This window comes from Monodelphis domestica, chromosome 3 (assembly GCF_027887165.1).
Source record: "Monodelphis domestica isolate mMonDom1 chromosome 3, mMonDom1.pri, whole genome shotgun sequence".
Taxonomy (NCBI): domain Eukaryota; kingdom Metazoa; phylum Chordata; class Mammalia; order Didelphimorphia; family Didelphidae; genus Monodelphis; species Monodelphis domestica.
The window spans coordinates 20,803,007-20,821,574 of NC_077229.1; the positions used below are offsets into that span (position 1 = coordinate 20,803,007).

At 38.4% G+C, this 18,568-nt stretch overlaps 1 protein-coding gene across 8 annotated transcripts in view; it reads right to left on the reverse strand.

The window, feature by feature from the left end:
- The window catches only part of HORMAD2 (HORMA domain containing 2), a 133,403-nt gene that overhangs the window by 108,099 nt on the left and 6,736 nt on the right, over nt 1-18,568 (reverse strand). For all 8 annotated transcript variants that reach the window (XR_466152.3, XM_007490543.3, XM_056821506.1 and 5 more), the window contains 4 exons: nt 5,558-5,621; nt 4,868-4,904; nt 1,251-1,271; nt 567-593 (listed from right to left, as the gene is read on the reverse strand). Coding sequence is in view for 7 of the 8 variants with exons in the window: in XM_007490543.3 (XP_007490605.2) it covers nt 567-593; nt 1,251-1,271; nt 4,868-4,904; nt 5,558-5,621 (149 nt within the window). In the remaining variant the exon portion in view is untranslated. The remainder of the gene's footprint in view (nt 1-566; nt 594-1,250; nt 1,272-4,867; nt 4,905-5,557; nt 5,622-18,568) is intronic.

Sequence of the window (18,568 nt, forward strand, 5' to 3'; positions counted from 1 at the left end):
GTCCATTTGGATTTATGCCTGGACAACACTTTTATTCTTTCAACAAATGAAATGACTTAACCCCAAGATATCTGAATTTTTCAAACTCAGAAATGTCACCTCCAATATTGTGAATATCCCTTTAAATCAGTGTGGCATGGACTGAAATCAAATTGGTACAGCTCAGGGTTTGTTTGTTTGTTTTTTTAATAGCCCCTAGCATTTGTTTTTCCTTTCTTTTCTTTTCTTTTCTTTTCTTTTTTTTCCCTTTAGCTCTCTTATCAAAGCATCAACCTAGACCAAGTCTCTCCATAATAAAGAATACTGTAAGATCTGGGTTGGTTACATGGTAAGGAAATTAAATCCACTCCAATCCAAATGACAGAGCATTCATTAAGCATCTATTACATGCAAGGAGAAATGCAAAAGGAAGTCTCTGACCTCCAGAAGTTTACATTCTATTGAGGGAAAGCAATATGGAAGTTAACTCACCTAGTATGGCAGGGCATGGGAAGGTACTAGAAACATGCATATTTCAAACTAAAGCTTAACGAAATAGATTTTACATGTGATGTATTTCTTCTTACCTCTGGCTCCTTGGGGTTGGTATAAATCTGTTGTAATAAAAAGCAAAATTGAATTGATTTTTTAAAGTGGCTTTTATGTGCAGACTGAATGTACTTGCCTTACCTAGTTCTTACTTAACTGGATTAACTGAGGGCTGAATTTAGTTAGCATTCCATACCCACATAGTGGCTAGCACCCATCAGGACTTCTAGCAGTGTTGCCAAAGTAGCTCTCGGGCCCTTCCTTTATGGCTTGGCCCACCATTTCCAAAAGTTACCTAGAAAACAGGACCTCCCCCAGAGGAGTGCTCGCTCTCTGGTGATGCTCCGTCTCTTTGAACTGAGTTTGTCTGGCCCTCTCACAACAGGTGGGGGGGAGGGGAAGAAGGGGGCGCCTTACTGGGCGGAACTTGGAGCCTCTCAGCTACACAGGATCTTATGACTACACAGAATTTCTCAGATTTCCCTCCGTTCTCAACCATGTACACGACTGCCATTTCCAAAGAAAAGTCAACAAGCCTTCTGCAACTGAATGGCAGTTCACAAGGTAACTATTAGGATGGGTTCCTGGCAAGCACTGAGGGCAGCTAACACATATTTGTAGTTCTGGTACACACGCACTGAAACACAAAAGTGTCGGATGTCTCACTCTTCCAAAGAATAAGGAAGGGAAGAAAAAATGCGGGTTTTGAAATATTTACTTACTGCAAGTACTGCCATGTGAAGCTACATAAGGAAAGAAAATCATTGTTAGTAAATATGTATATGCTCATGGGCTCCTGTTAATAAAGGTATAGACAGATTATTGAGCTTAACTAAATGTGGCTCTAGACATGGTCCAAAGGTTTGGGCAGTCAGTCAGCAAGCATTTATTAGGCCCCTACTATATGCCAAGCACTAGGCTAAGTGCTAAGGATACACAGAAAGGTAAAGACAGTCCCTGCCCTCAAGGAACACACAAACTAATGGAGGAAAACAACATGCAATCAATAATGAGATTATTATATATAGCATGTATATAGATATAGTGCCTACTATGTGCTAGCACTGCAGTAAGGGTTGGGTATACAAAGAAAGGCAAAAGACAGTCCCTTTGCTGGTCATCCATTGATTTGTGCCTTTACCCCAGTGTGCAAAGCCTGTGCCTTCAAGGAAGTGATGAGGAATTGCCATGCCATTGCTTTGTACAATGCTATGAAGTGAGTCCAACGACATCTCCACAACGTGTCTATGAAATCTAATGAAAACCTGATCTGAATTCCTTCAGCTGATTGCAGGGACCCCGGGCTCCAGCAGCCCCACCTCCTTACTGGTGTGAGTTTGTCACTTCTGGGGCCTCCAGACCCACCAAGCTACACTCCGATCTCCCTACCTTACCTCCTCCGCCCCAGTTTACTAGTCTAGCCCTGAGAACAACAATCCAATAATCCTCAGCCCTCCCTTCTGGCAAAGAGCAGGTCAATTACCCTCCCCCCCCCCTCCACTTCTGGGGGATTTCTTGGATCAAAAGGCCCCCTCCCCTCTCTCCTCTCCATCTGCCCTTCAGGGGCACGTAGGGGCAGGAGCTGTCCAGCTTTTCCCACCTGGCTCTCCCTTAGCACTGGATCTGGCACACATTGGGAGCTATGGTTTTTGCACTCATAGAATCTTATAGCTAGAGCTGGAAAGAACTTAAGAGGCAATGAGCTCAACCCCTTCATTTTACAGATGAGGAAACTGAGGCAGAGAGAGGTGGAGGGACTTGCCCAAGGTAACACAGCTAAGTGTCTGAGGTGGCTTTTGAGTCTACATCTTCCCTGACTGGAAATCCAGGGCATCCATCCATTCAATGTCGAAGTCAGAACCAGAATCACTAGACTTGCAAAAGCATAGACACTCCAAAGTAATAAATAAACAATTGTATGGCGACCTGTAGCACAAAACAAGGATGGATATAAGCCACTCCAAAGACACAGGACTTTTAACCTCCTGTACCCTCACTAGATGGGACGCTAGTGACACTACATGGCTAGTCTGATAACTACAGATCAGTGCCCTATTTTTTAAATCCTTCACTTTGTGTCTTAGAATGGATAGTGATGATCTGTTCCAAGGCCAAAGAAATGTAAGGGCTAGGCAACTGGGGTGAAATGACTTGCCCAGGGTCACTCAGCTAGGAATTATCCAAGGCCAGATTTGAACCCAGGTCAGTGCTTTAAGAAGAAAGCCCACAGCTCCAAATCCTGGCAGATCTGTGGGTCTATCAGACACTTTGAGAGAAAACAGAATTGGGGCTTAATCAGGTAGAAGTGAAGTAACTGCCCAGAGCTCTTGGATAAAATGTTCTTTAATATCCTCCATATTTATTGTGTGTATAGATACATATATGTATGGGAAATAGTTTTAACTATTAAGACCTATCAATTCAGAAAATTATAAAACTGCATATGCCCTTAGACTCACTACACTTAGAACTACTCACTTAGAAACACTACAGTTGGGTCTATTTCCCAATGAGATCAGGGGAAAAGGAAAAGAACTCATAAAATATTGGTAGCAGCTCTCTTTGTGGTGACAAAGAAATGGAAATTGAGGGGATATTTGTCAGTTGGGAAAAAGCTGAATAAGCTACAGCATATTATTGTGATGGAATACTACTAAGCTGCAAGAAATGGGGAGCAGGTTCATTTGAAAAGAACCATGGAGAGACCTACATGAAATTATGAAAAGGGAAATGAGTAGAAACAAGAGAACATTATACCCAGCTGCAGAACTAACATCTGAAGAACAATCCGTGAATGTCTGCCCTCAGAGAAAGAACTGATGAACAGAAACACAAAAAGACATAGTTGAAATATACATGTATGTATATATATATATATCTGTATTTTTTTCCATCAGGTGATGCCTTCGAAGGTGCAGGGAAGGGAGGGAGAGAGATTCCTGGAAATTCTGATGTAGACAACAAACCAATTAATTAAAAAATAAAAGAAACTTAAACTGCAATAAGACGTCTGGGCCACCCTGCAAGTAGGCATTGGGTATATATATATATAGAGAGAGAGTGAGTGAGTGAGAGAGAGAGACAGAGACAGAGACAGAGACAGAGACAGAGACACAGAGAGGGAGGGAGGGAGCATGTGTGTGTGTGTATGTATGTGTGCATGTGTCTGTGTGTGTGTGTACTGTGCAATCCACTTTCAAAATCTCTGATTCAGGTCAATTCAGTTAGTTTCAGATTTACTCACTCAAGTTTACGGAGCTAAAGTCAAAGGAAAGGGGACATGAAGGAGAAAGCAGGAATAAAGGGAGGGAATCCCAGAGAAAAGAAAGAGCAAAACAAGGAGGATTTGAGCTTAATCTCTCTTAAACTCAGCCCTGACTGGCCTGGAAGCATTTTTTTGGCAAGACTACGTGGTCTGTTTCTTTTTGTCCAAAAATGAACTCATCTCCCATCTAAAATAACCCCTGCTCCTGCCTCCCCCAAGTTACCTTTTCTAATGGAGACACCATTCTCCCAGTCACCTACGTTCCTGAATCTGATTCTGTTTGTGCCATTTTCAATACTGTACCTATCCTCCTGAACAGTATTCATTCAGAAATGAACATTGAAGTTCTATCCAGTATTACAGTTACATGTCGATATGTTTTGTCTCCCCCCACCTTCACCCCTAACACACAACTTGATCATAAATTCCTTGAGGGACAGGACCAGGCCTTAGTTATCCTGGTATCACCCTTAGTGCCTAACTGGGTTTTGTTCAGAGTAGTTATGGAATGTAGGCTTATTGGCTTCCCAGATGAATAAATGTCCTTCCATGCAGAAGAGGAACTGTAAAGATCTGAAGGAAAACATTCTAGGGGTTCTGTAAGCTCTTTTCAGTGACCGTGTACATAGGCACCAGTACTGGGCACCAGCATCACCATGTCACAAACAGCCTCCACAGGGCAAATTTTCCTTTCTTATCTTCCATTTCTGAGTATATTCAAAGTGCTAAATGTTAGATTCTTGTCTCCTCCGTTTTACATCCTGTGGACCTCTTCCACTGACTTCAAAGGAAACTCTGTGGTCATGAAGGGCCATGAGCTTATGAAAGAAAAAAAAAGGATTGGATTTCTAAGTGTTATCAAGTGAGGACATCAGTGAGACAAAGCAGTCAGAAAACCCAAGTCAATATTTAATGCCAACTACTGGAAAGGAAACTGGCTCTGAATGTCAATTCAGGCACAGATCCTGGGTTAAAATGCTAAAGCATAAAAGTCTAATCTTTGTTATTGCCCTAGTTTGAAAAGTGATAAAAGATGAGCCTTTGATGCCAACATAAATTTTAAAACAGACTTACATATTTCTTTTCCAAAGCATCAAAACAACCTTGAATCCTGCCAAGAAATAAATAGTTGAGTTAATGTGAATCAATTGCAAAGCAGAAAAAATCTCCCAAGAATTTTCTATTTGCATTTTTAGATTGAAGTAATCCTCAGTTAATAACTCTTTTACCTCTCCCAGTCACGCATGTTGGAGAATGTCAATAAAACTCTGTAAGTGTGAGACAGGATTAGCTTGGAAGTTAGGGATTACATCCTAGACACCTTTTGACTGACTTTTTTTTTAAATAACCCTTACCTCAATCTTAGAATCAATACTGAATATCAGTTCTAATGCAGAAGAGAGGTAAAGGTTAGCCAACTGGTGTTAAGAGATTTGCACAGGATCACACAGTTAGGAAGTATTTGGAGCCAAATTTGAACTGAAGACTCCCATCTCTAGACTTGGCTCTCTATCCACTGAGTCACCTGCATGCCCCCTTTGGTTGACCTTTTTCTTTCCTCTTGATACAAATATATTTTTCTTAAAGTATTTGAAAATAGAATTATTGGATAATTTTCCAAAGACTCTGATCCTAAAACATAAGACAATGCTGTTAAATATGTAGTTGCTGATACCATTCTTCTCTAATCATTTAAACCCTAGTCAGTGATTTAGGACATGATAAAAATGTTCTTCAGCTTTATAGTGAATTTGAGCTACTTACCATTTGATAATCTGCAGAGACCCAGGGCATTTCTTATCTTCTCGAAGGATTTTTAAACTGAGGTCTATGAAAAGAACATACTATTATTTGAATTGCATTCTTGTTTTAATAAAATTACCCAAACTACAGCTAGCTAACTCTTTCCTTGAATTCATAGATTCATATACAATGTGAGTTGGAAGAAACCTCTAATGCTATGTAGTGTAATGCCTTCATTTTACAGATGAATAAACTGAGGCCAAGATAAAGTAAGCGATTCTCCCAAGGCCACACAGTTAAATGACGGGAGCCCAGATGTGAAGCTAATCTGTTGCTGCCCAGGCCCATGGTCTCTGCCACCACATCATACTATGTCCATTGCTTTGTTTACATGATTGATTTCACTTTACCATTAAGTACAACAGTAGGGACATGCGTCTTCACTAGTATGGAAGTTCTCTCTTCCAGCTAGGGGGCACCAATGTCCAAGGAACAGGGAAAAGCCTCTCTCATTTGGTTCCCAGGGCTTTCTCACTGCACAGGCTGATTGCAAGGCCTGGCCCAGCTACTGCTGAGGAAGATGGGAAATGGGAAAACAAGCAGGATTGGGTCTAGAGGGACCCTCAGAGCCAAAAGACTTAGTGGAACATGTTCAGTGAGCAGGAGATACTTGGCCACAGAGCCACAAACTATATCCTCCTAACATAGAGAAATAAAAATTGGGAAACCTAATGGAGCATCATATTTCATGACTGCCTGAGGATACAATTGGTATGGAAAGTGGGGACTATGGAACTTGAGTGAAAGAACAGATAGCCTGAAAGGGCTATAAAGTTTCAAATAAAATAAAAAGCTATAAAGTTTCAAATAGCCTAGAGCAGCATTGGTGAATTTTTAGAGAGCACGTGCCCAAACTGCACCTTCAAGCCACCTGTGAGCCCCAGGAATTACCCCAGATAGTAAAGGGAGGAAGTGCTCACATTGAGCTGTTGGGCAGAGGGGCAGGGCATGCAAAAATGTCCTCAGGCACAGTGGAGAGGGGGAACAGAGCAGCCCCCTCTGGAACATCAGGGCACATTTGTCATGTCTTTGCCAACATGGGCCTAGAGGCATGTTGTTCCTCTTGATTTCATTTGAAAAATTAAAAGACATCCACAGAGAGAAATCCCAACTCATCAAGGAGCTAGAAATGCAACCTGAAGTAAAACAATGAAGTAAAACAAACAAACCTAGAGATAGAACATCAGCAACTGGTGGTACAATGGATAGAGCCTGGTGTTGGGCCTGGAGTCAGAAAGACCCGAGCTCAAATCCAGTTTCAGATACTAGATATGCAACCCAGACCAAGTAACTTAACTTCTATCTGCCTCAGTTTCCTCAACTGTAAAATAAGCAGTAATTTAGCAGAATACCTGAGGCTACAAAGTGTCAGAATAGGGGACAGGCTCAACCTAAGCCATTCAGCAGGCGGAGTGAAGCAGCAGAACTAGGAACAGCCCAGCCCATGAGATAAGAGGGAAACCAGTAGCACAAGGAATGGAATATAGCTGGGCAAAACAGCTGCAAGTCTCCCCACAGCAATCCAACAGTGTCATTCCCTCAATAGACACACTGCAGGAAACAAAAATATCCAGGTCTACCCTAAGTACCATAAAATAATACTCTGAAAGATTGGATCAGTGCTCTCTCTAACCTAGGAGCAAAGATGAACATCAAAAGAAGAAAGGGAGAAAAATAACTAAAAAATGGGCAAAAGACAAAATAAAAGCCTGACTTCAGAAAGTTACTTTAGTGACAGGGAAGATCAAAATACCAACTCAGAAGGGGACAACAATGCCAAAAAGGAAACATCTGAAACCTCAAACAAAAGTGTAAAAGTATGTTGCACCCCAAAATAATTCCTGGAAGAATTTGAAAATAAGTTAAAACATCAAATAATAAGAGAATTAATAGAAAATTTCAACAACCAGGTGAAAGGGAATTCATTGAAGAAATCAATTCTCTAAAAACCAGAATAGGCCAAAAGAAAATGGAGGCACAACAAACATACTGAAGAAAATAATTCCCTAAAGCCTACAATGTACCTAATGGAAAAATAGGCAAAAAAAGAAAATACTGAAGAAAACAACTCCTGAAAGAGGAGGACTGGCCAAATGAAAAAGGAGGCACAAAAACTCAAGGAATAAAATACGTCTCCAAAAATTGGAATTGGGCAAATAGAAGCGTATGAATCCATAAGACACCAGGAAACAATAAGACAATATCAAAAGAATTTAAAAAGTTGAAATCTGAAAATACCTCACTGCACAGACAAATGACCAGGAAAATAGACTCAAGAGAGCTTATCTAAGAATCTTCACACTATCTAAAAGCCACTATCAAAAAAAAAAGTCTGTACATCATATTAAACAAGAAATTGTTAGAGAAAACTGCCCTGATATTCTCAAACAAGAGGAAAAAATAGAAATGGAAAGAATCCATTGATCACCTCCTGAAAGAGACCCCAAAATAAAATATTACAGGACTACTATAACCAAATTCAAAAACTCTTAGGCCAAGGAAAAATTACTATGAGTGAGAAGAAAACAACTCAAAAATCATGGAACTAAACAGGATTACATAGGACCTAGCAGTTTTTACATTAAAGGACAAGAAGGCATGGAATGTGATATCTCAAACAAGAATTACATACTGTGTGGATAGAATTTGCTCCCCAGGACTCTCTTACCCAGTATCCCATTTGTGTGCTTACACTGTATGCATGTGTATGTATGGAGGATAAAGTTTTGGTGTGATCTTGCCTTTCTTTCTATTTTCCTGGAATGTGGCTGAGGAGCTGGACTAAGAGCTAGGCAGTGGTTAGTTAGTTTAGATTAGGCATTATACTTGTCTTTTTTATATTTTTTCTACTTCAAGTGATTATTAATAAATTTTATAAAAATAATACTTGGAGTTATTTATATTCATCTAAATCTTACATTTTTGGTGACCACAAAGAAGGTGAGGGGAAAGGGCAATGATTAACTTGTTCTCAGAATTAACACAAAGTGAAAACAGCACCCTACCTTACTCTGTAGGGAATTTGGAGGGAAAGAGGAATAAGAGAAGGCAGGGGTGAGAATGGACAAAAATGGGATCAACTTGGGGGAGGTGGTGGGGGAAAGCAAAGCATCTATGAATAGGAAAAGATTGAAAAGACAGAGGACAAATGTGGGAAAATAAAATGGAGGGAAACACACAATTAAATAACTGTGAATATGAATGAGACAAACTCACCCATAAAAATGGGAAAGAATTAAAAACCAGACTCCTACAATATGCTGCCTACAAGAAACACATTTAAAGTAGAGGTACACATACAGAGTAAACATAAGAGGAAAGAGCAGAATCTGTTACGCCTCAACTAAAGTAAAAAAAGAGGTAGCAATCATGATTTCAGTCAAAGCAAAAGTAAAAATATGATCTAATCAAAAGAGATAAAGGGAGGAAAATTACATCTTGATAAAAATATAAATAATGAAACAATATCAATGTTAAATATATGTGCACCAAAGGAATAGCATCCAGATTCCTAAAGAAGAAGTTGCATGAGTTACAGTAGTAAATCAATAGTAAAACATTACCAATGTGAGACCTCAACCTTGCCCTTTCAGAAGTAGATAAATCCTACCAAAAATAAAAAAGAAAGAAGTAAAGGAGGAAAATAGAACTTTAGGAAAGTTTGATACTAGATCTCTGCAGATACTCAATGGAAATAGAAAGAAATATACCCTTTTTCTTAACACTGTATGGTCCCTTCACAAAAACTGACCATATCATTGGAAATAAATCCCTCACAACCAAATGTAGAAAAGCATAAATATTAAATGAATCCTTTTCAGACCATAATGCAATAAAAATTATATTCAACAAAAGGCAATAGAAAGAAAAACTAAAATTTAATTGGAAACTAAATAATCTTATCCAAAAGAATGAATGAGTCAAAGAACAAATCATATATGATCAAAAAGATCATTAAAGGAAATGACAGTGGGGAGACAACAATTCCAAAATTTATGGAATATAGCCAAAAATGTATTCAGAGAGAAATTTATATCTCTAAATGTTTATATCAATAAACTAGAGAAAGAACAGGCCAATGAATTGATCAAGCAACCAATGAAACTAGAAGAAGAACAAATTAAAAATACCCAGTTAAAGACTAAATTGAAAATGCTAAAAATAAAGGGAAGATTAGTAACATTGAAAGTAAGAAAACCATTGAACTAATAAATAAGACAAGGAGCTGGCTTTATCTCTCTCTTTTTTAAAAAAATAAAAACCCTTACCTTCCATCTTGGAGTCAATACTGTGTATTAGCTCCAAGACAGAAGAGTGATAAGGGCTAGGCAATCAGGGTCAAGTGACTTGCCCAGGGTCACACAGCTGGGAAGTGTCTGAGGCCAGATTTGAACCTCAGATCTCCCATCTTTAGGCCTGGCTCTCAATTCACTGAGCTACCCAGCTGCCCCAGCTGGCTTTATTTCTAAAAACAGATAAACCATTAACTTCATTAAAAAAAAAAGAAATAAGAAAGCCAAATTAGCAGTGTTAAAAATGAAAATGGCAAAATTACCACTTATGAATAATTAAATCAATTATTAGAAGTTATTTTGCCCAGCTATATACCAATAAATCTGATAACATTTCAAAGATACAAACTACCCAGATTAACAAGGAGTTAACAGAATACTTAACCCCATCATAGAAACAGAAATTGAACAAACCATTAAAGAATTTCCTAAGAAAAAGGCCCCAGGGCCAGATGGATTGACAAGTGAATTTTACCAAACATTCAAAAAACAATGAACTCTAACTATTTGGAAAAACAGAATTAAAAGGAATCCTTCTAAAATCATTTTATGACAGAAATAGGGTACTGATATTTAAACCAGGAAGAACTAAAACAGAGAAAGAAAACTATAGACCAATCTCCGTTATTAACACCGATGCAAAAATTTTAAATACTAACAGAGATTACAGTATTATATCCCAAGGACACAAACCATGATCAGGTAAATTTTATACCAGAAATGCAGAGATGGTTCAATATTTTTAAAAATGAACAGCATAGATGACCTTATCAATTACAAAGCCAAAAGAAATATGATTATTTCAATAGATGCAGAAAAAGCTTTTGACAAAATACAGTACCCATTCTTTATTTTAAAAAAAACATTAGAAAACATTAGAATAAATGAAGCTTTCCTTAAAGTGGTAAAGGGCATCTAATAACTAAAACTACTAGTAAGTATTATCTGCAACGGGAAAAAACTAGAGTCCTTTTCAATAAGATCAGGAATGAAGCAAGGATGTACTAGAAATGAGTAGAAAAAGAAATTGAAGGAATTAGAATAGTCAATGAAGAAACAAAATTATTACTCTTTGCAGATGATATAATGATATGCATAGAGAATCTTGGAGAACAACCAAAAAAACCTAATAGAAATAATTAACAATTTTAGCAAAGTTACAGGATATACCCCCCACCCACACATAAATTATCAGCATTTCTATTTACCACCAACAAAGTCCAACAGCAAGGGATAAAAACATAAATTCCATTCAAAGTAACTGTAGACAATATAAAATATACCTAGGGAAATACATACCAAAACAAACCCAGCAACTACATGAATACAATTATAAAACACTTTTATTAACTCAGATCTAAACAACTAGAAAAACATTTTGTTCATAACCTGAGACAATATAATTAAAATGATAACCCAACTGAGTTAATTTACCTATTCAGTGGCATATAAAACTACCCAAAATTATTTCTTAGAACTAGAAAAAATAATAACAAAATTCATCTGGAAGAACAAAAAGTCAAGAATATCAACAGAATTGATGAAAAAATACGAAGGAGGTCTATCCATACCAGATTTCAAACTACAGTATAAAGTGGAAATCATCAAAACAATCTGGTACTAAGAAATAGGTCAATAGAATAGGTTAGGTAATCAACAGAGCAGTTAACAACTACAGTCACCTAGTGCTCTTTAAATTCAAAGATCCAAAGTTTGGGGGGAAGAATTTGACAAAAATTCTATGACAATTTTACAAAAACTGCTGGGAAAATTTAAAAATAATATGATAAAAAACTAGTCATAAACTAATTATCTCATACTATACACCAAGATAAAGTCAAAATGGATATTTGATTCAGAAATGAAGTGTGATAGTGTAAACAAATTAGGAGAACAGGAAAAGTTTACCTGATAGACTTAAGGAAAAAGAATTTATGACCAAACAAGACATAGAGAACATTACAAAAAATGGAGTGGATAATTTTGATTACATTAAATTTAAAAGTTTCTATAGAAACAAAACAAATGCATCCAAAATGAGAAGGGAACCAATGAATTGGAGGAATTGTTTTATTGCAAATGTCTCTGAAAGAAGCCTAATCTCTCAAATATGTAGAGCACTGAACCAAATTTAAAAGGATACAAAACATTCTCCAATGTAAAAATGGTCAAAGGATATGAACAGGCAGTTTTCAGAGGAAGGAATTAAAATTATCTACAGTCATATTTTTAAAATGCTTAAATCACTATTGATTAGAGATAAGCAAATTGAAACAACTCTGAGACACCACCTCAAACCTACCAGATTGGCTAATATGACCAAAAAGGAAAATGACATGTTAAACTCAATGTGAGAAAATTGGGACACTTTTAACTAATAACACCATTCTGGAGAACAATCTGGAACCATATTCAAAGCGCCTTAAAACTCTGTATATTCTTTGACCCAGCAACACCACTACTGGATCTGAATCCCAGAGATTAGGGATAAGGGAAAAGTATCTACCTGTTCCAAAATATTTTTAGTGCCTCTTTTTATAGTGGCAAAGAATTGGAAAGTGAGGAGATATCCATCACTTAGGAAATGGCTGAACAAGTTATGGTATATGGTTGTAATGGAATACTATTGCACCATCAAAAATGATGGACAGGATGAGTTCAGAAAAATCTGGAAAGAATTAGAGTAGTGTGAACCTTAAAAATTCCCCATTGGGACCATTCCCCATTTGGGCAGTGAAGCTACTTAGATCAGGAATGTGAGACCTCTACTCCACCCGTACTTAAGCCTGCTTTAGGGGAAAAAACTCCTTGCTGAGCAATGAAAAGTACTTAAACCCATAGCCATGCCTATTTTAGGACTAATACAAAAAGGGTGCTAAGTACCTATAAAGGTCAAGCAACTTGTGAATTTTACAAGGAACAAAGAGGCAAGAAACTTACTCAGAGCTTTCCTGGTGTAAATTACTCAAAAGATTAGTCTACTCAGGTGTGAACTAAGAATGGTCTGTCCTTTAAAAAACGTCTACTGTGATTGGTAGATATAAGGACTTAGGGGAGGTGACATAGGAGAAAATGCCCTTTAAATAGGAGCTCAGATTTATTCAGAAAAACATTCAGATTGAGGATTGAGCTGGTGGAGGCAGCTGAGATGGAGCTGGCCTGGTGTCACTAGAATCCTTGCTTGGACAGATCTTGTGGTGAGTGATTAAGGACTGACTGATCTTTTCTCTTAGGGCTTAGGCCTGGGTTGGCCAGGACTTATCCCTTTCTCATTATTCCCTCTTTTTCTCTCTTTCTTTAATTCCTCATTGTATTAATTAATTAAAATCTCTATAAAACCCAGTTGACTTGGGTATATTTCATAATTGGGAATATTTCCCTGGCGACCACCTTATATTTGATTTAAAAACAAAACACTGTAGTGAAAATATATTTCCTGCAGTCACAATTTACTCATCCACTCTTTTATATACTACAATTTTATATCTTCCACTATTTTAACTCACTACAGTTTATGACCACAACTATTTTAATCATTACAGTAGCTGATGCAAAGTGAAGTGAACAGAAGAACTAGGAGAACACAGTTACAGAAATATTATACAATGATAGTCTTTGAAGGATTAAACCATTATCCACAAACTATTATCAGCAAAGCAAGTTTCCAAGATACCCACAAGGGACTCCTGATGAAAAATGCTATCTACAGCTAAAGAAAGAACTGTTGGAGTCTGAGTGCAGATCAAAGCATGTCATTTTCCACTTTATTTCCTTCATTAGTTTATTGTATGTGTGATATGTCTTCTGTCAAGACATGGGTAATATCAAAATATGTATTGCATGAAAACACAGGAATAACCTATATCAGAATATTTACTGCCTCAGGGAGGCAAGAAGAAGGGAGGGTGAGAATCTGAATCCTAAAATGTCAGAAAACAATTTCAAAATTTTTTTCTACATATAAATGAAAAAAATTTAAGTAAAATAATAATAGTACCCACACTTCCCAGAGTTGTTGTAAAGATCAAATAAGATAATATTGGTAAAGCCTTAGCACACTGCCTGACACTTGGGGGTAAATGCTTATTTCTTTCCTTTTCTCTCCAAACTCTCATTCAATGGCTCAAGGAAAGGATTTGAACCACAGCAGTAAGCAACTGGGTGGTAAAAACCCTTGGTTATTTTCCTTTCCTGGTGTTCCCTTCCAGGTTAGTAACGAGAACTCTATGGGTTCTGGGAACTGATAAAGGCCCACTGGAAGGAGGCTTGCTGGATCCATTATGACCCTTGAAGTTTTTCTCTTACTAGTAATCCAATATAGGTAGACACTGTAAGTCCTATATCCTGTAAAGACACTTGGAGAAGGAAGCCAAGCAGAAAGGGAAGGAAGAGAATCAGGTATGAATCCCTTCTGTCATCTCCTTGCTATTCCTCCCAGTCCATTTTTAATCTCCAGACTCCATTTTCACTGGTTATATCATTTGTCTGGAAACCTCTTCTTCTATGTCTCTCCTGGCTTTCTCCAAATTCCAGCCAAAATCCTATCTTCTACAAAAAGCCTTTCCCAATGCCCCATAATGTTAGAACTTCTGTGGTCATCTTTAAATTAGCATGTAAAACATCTTGTTTATACACAGTAACATGGATAAAGTCTCCTCCAATAGAGCGTATTTCAAATAGAGAAACTATTTTATGCTTTTCTTTCTATCTCTAGAACTTAGCACAGTGTTTGTCACATAGTAGGCACTTAACAGTCAGCTTGTTGACTATGTGCTTTATTGTGCACATAAGACTAAATCTATATTTAATGCCTCATGAATCCCAGTGCTTTTATTTTTTATTCATTTATTTATTTTTATAAACTCTTACCTTCTGTCTTGGAGTCAATACTAGGCATTGGTTCCAAGGCAGAAGAGTGGTGAGGGCTAGGCTATGGGGGTCAAGTGACTTGCCCAGGGTCCCACTGCTGGGACCCTGATGTAAGTCAAAGCTTACATCCAGGTTAGGAGGAAGCTTCTGACAAAATGTTTACATTAATATTAATCCTATGGTTTTTTTAGTCTTTCTTCCTTCTCCCACTGCTTTCTCTGTAGTTTAGTAGTATCTAAAATGACTTGCAAAAGAAAAATTGGTATTTCTGCTAGATTCTAAGTAGTTTCCTATAGGGAATAAATATGAAGAGACTGCCTTCATGTATCCTAGCTTCCTCATCTATAAAGTGAAGTGGCTGGACTAGATGACCTCTAAGGTTCTCTCTAGTTTTTAACATTCTATGATTTACCAGTTCAAAATATAAGCTTAATTTAACCTATTTTTCTTTCCTGAACCAGATTCTTTTAAAAAGGTAGAGATTGGGAGTGGATTGAGAATCAGGCCTAGAAATGGAAGGTCCTAGGTTCAAATCTGGCCTTAGACACTTCCCAGCAGGGTGACCCTGCGCAACCAATACATAGTACTGATTCTAAGGTGGAAGATGAGTTTAAAAAAACAGAAAAGATTAAAGAGTAAAGAGTGAAAAAAAGGAGAAACTCCCATTCATTATCAAACTTTTGATTTCATTGAGGAAGTACAAATAGCTTTCTGTATTTAGGGAAAAACAAAGGGATCTAATTAAACAGATTTTTTGACCTAGTGTCTATATTAAGGAGTCAGAAGTCAAAATTAGGGCCCAAATCTATCTCTGACTTGCAGTCTGACTTTCCATGAGTCGCTTTATCATTTCATACTTCTCTATTTTCCATCTTTCAAACGAAGAAGATGCTAGCTCTGTATCTCAAGAGGGAGGTGAGAATAGCTCTGTATTAATAAAGTCTTTTGGGCTTCTCAGAAAAGAAATTATTTCGATGAATATTAAACATGCTGCTGATGTAAGTGTACTTAAGAGCAGGGACCATCCATCCAATTTCTTAAGTAATTCCCCACTACCACCATTGCATTAAGGAAGACAATGCTCCATCAAGCAGTAAATACACATGAACACAGGCATGAAGAGGATCAAATGAGTAATTTATGGAAAACTCAGTGCTTGAAATATACCTAAAAAATCCATCAACCACAAGGTACTTAGTAAGCAACTACCATGAACTAGGCAATAGAGATACAAACACAAAAGTTAGCCAGTGCCTGTCCTCAAGGAGCTTATAGTCATGACAATACACTCAACATGTGATCAATTCCAGAGAAGGGGAACTCACTGTCTCCCCAGGTAACCTGTTCCAATTTTGGATAGATTGAACAGAGATTATTTTTAAGGCTAAGAGATTTGTAAGGGGTATGATCTCTATTTTTTAAACAAAGGGTGAACAACAGAAGAGGGATTAATTGTTTTTCTATAACCCTAGAGCAGTAATGGTAAACCTTCTAGAGACCGAATGCCCCAACTGCAACTCTCACACCTCATGTGAGCTCCCCACCTCACTCCAGATGGGGAGGGAGAAAGCACTCCCATTGGACTGCTGGGCAGAGGGGTAGGTCATGTGAGAAATGTCCTCAGGTGCATGTGGAGAGGGGGAAAGGTCCCTCCAGCACACTCTGGCATGCATGCCATAGATTTGCCAACCCAGTCCTAGAGTGTAAAACTAGGACCAAAGAGTGAAAATGAGAGGGGGGTGTGTGGAATTTGGCTTAATAATTTCTAACTACAGCTCTTGAAAAAATGGAAATAGGATGTCTCTTAAATGAGTAAGCTCTCTGTCACTGGCAGGATTATCTCATAGTCTTCATGATCAACCATGATCATGATCAATCATGATCAAACAGGAATAGATCAACTTCACGATCAAGGCAAAGTAATTAACCTCATTTTAATTTTATTTTTTAAATGCCTACCTTCTGTCTAAGAATACTAAGTATTGATTCCAAGGCTGAATAATAGTAAGAGATAGATAATTGGAATTAAGTGAGTTGCTCAGGATCACATATAGGACATATATAAGACCAAATTTGAACCCAGGACCTACCACCTTGAGGCCTGGCTCTCTATCCACTGAGCCACCTAGCTGCTTCTCAATTAACCTTTGTGTATCTCTGTTTCCTTGTCTTGTCCTTGTCCTTGTAAAATGAGGAATTTAGAACAAGTAATATTTAAAGTATCTTCCTAACAGCTCTAATTACCATTATCCTTTGTTGTAGGAGGGACTTCTGGGGACAGGATTGGCCAAGATACCACCAAAACCCCTTCATGCTAATAGTTTGCAATTCTTTAGTATTGTTACAAAGGGCAGCTAGATTGTGCAAGTGGAGAGAGCAAGGGCAGGGAGTCAGGAGAAGACCAGTTCAAATCTAGCCTCTGACACTAGTTGTGTGACCCTGGGCAAGTCACTTTACCCTGTTTGCCTCTCTTTCCTCATCTGTCAAATGTGCTGGAGAAGAAATAGCAAACCACTCTAGTGTTTTTGCCAAGAAAAACCCCAAATAGAGTCACAAAGAGTTGGACACAACTAGAAGGATTCAATGACAACTGTGCAATCATTCTAAGTTTTGCTGTTGAAGACATTTGTAATTGCAAAAAGAGACAACATAGAATAGAATGAGTGCTGGACTCAGTCGGGCAGTGCTAGATTCTGAGCCTAGGTATCCTCATCTGTAACGTCAGAATAGTAAAATTTGTAGTATCTCTTTCTGTGTAGTTAAAAAGATCAGCAGACGTGCTCTATACCACATAAAAGGGCTATAGAAATGTCAATTGTTATTGTTGCTAATAACTTTATTGCTATTTAATATAAGGAAGGATTTTAAAAATCCTTACTTTCTATTTTAGTAACATCTCTAAAGCAGAAGATTAAGGGGTGGACAAAGAGAGTTAAGTGACTTGCCCAGGAAGTGTCTGAGGTCACATTTGAACTCGGGTCCTTCCCACTCCAGGCCTGGCACTCTATCCACTAGACCATCTACCTGCTCCACAGAAGCCTTTTTGAAAATGGAAGGGAAAGAAAAGCAGAAACAAACCAAGAAGACAACTTTAGCTCAGACTTTGTCAATGAAGGAATCTGACAGTTGAGAGCAGCATAAAATGAAGAGTTGCCCAAATACTACTTTAATTCTTCAAGGATCACAGATTGGATGTTCCTTCTCCCAACACAGATGGCAATCCCATTAGGAGTCAGTGGACAGTAACCTAGTGACAAGCCTCTCCAGACTTACTCAGGCTGGTTCTGGGACAAGAGAGCTCTGTCAGGGGCCCATCCAGAGGGCCTCTCCAGCTCCATCATCATCCCTGCTGGCCCAGAGACAACACTTTCAAGTTCACAAAGCCCTGCCTATGCACTATCTCATTTGGGCCTCCATGCGGAGAGCCTTCCCCAGTGTTCGCTGTGGACCTAGACTCCAAGACCCCAGAGTCGCTGTCACTCCAAGCATGCGTCATGGGAACTGGTCTTTAGTGATGGAAGTGGCCGAAATAGCTCTGACAGGACTCGCCTGGGTTTGCTTCTTTCTTAGCATCTCTGAAGAAGCAAAATGGTTTGGGCCGCTGTCCCTAGTGAGTGTTAGGGAGCCCTTCAAGAGCAATGGCCCTGGGGAGAACCTCAAAGGGCCCTCACCCTGGCTGCTGTTGCCTCTGCTGATCAACCTTAGAGTGCCAAGACTTGCTCGGCTGCCCTTTGATATCAAGCCAGGGACTAATGACACCTAGTGGCCCAACTACTGAATGTGGGAGAGGGATGGAAATGAGCAAATCAAT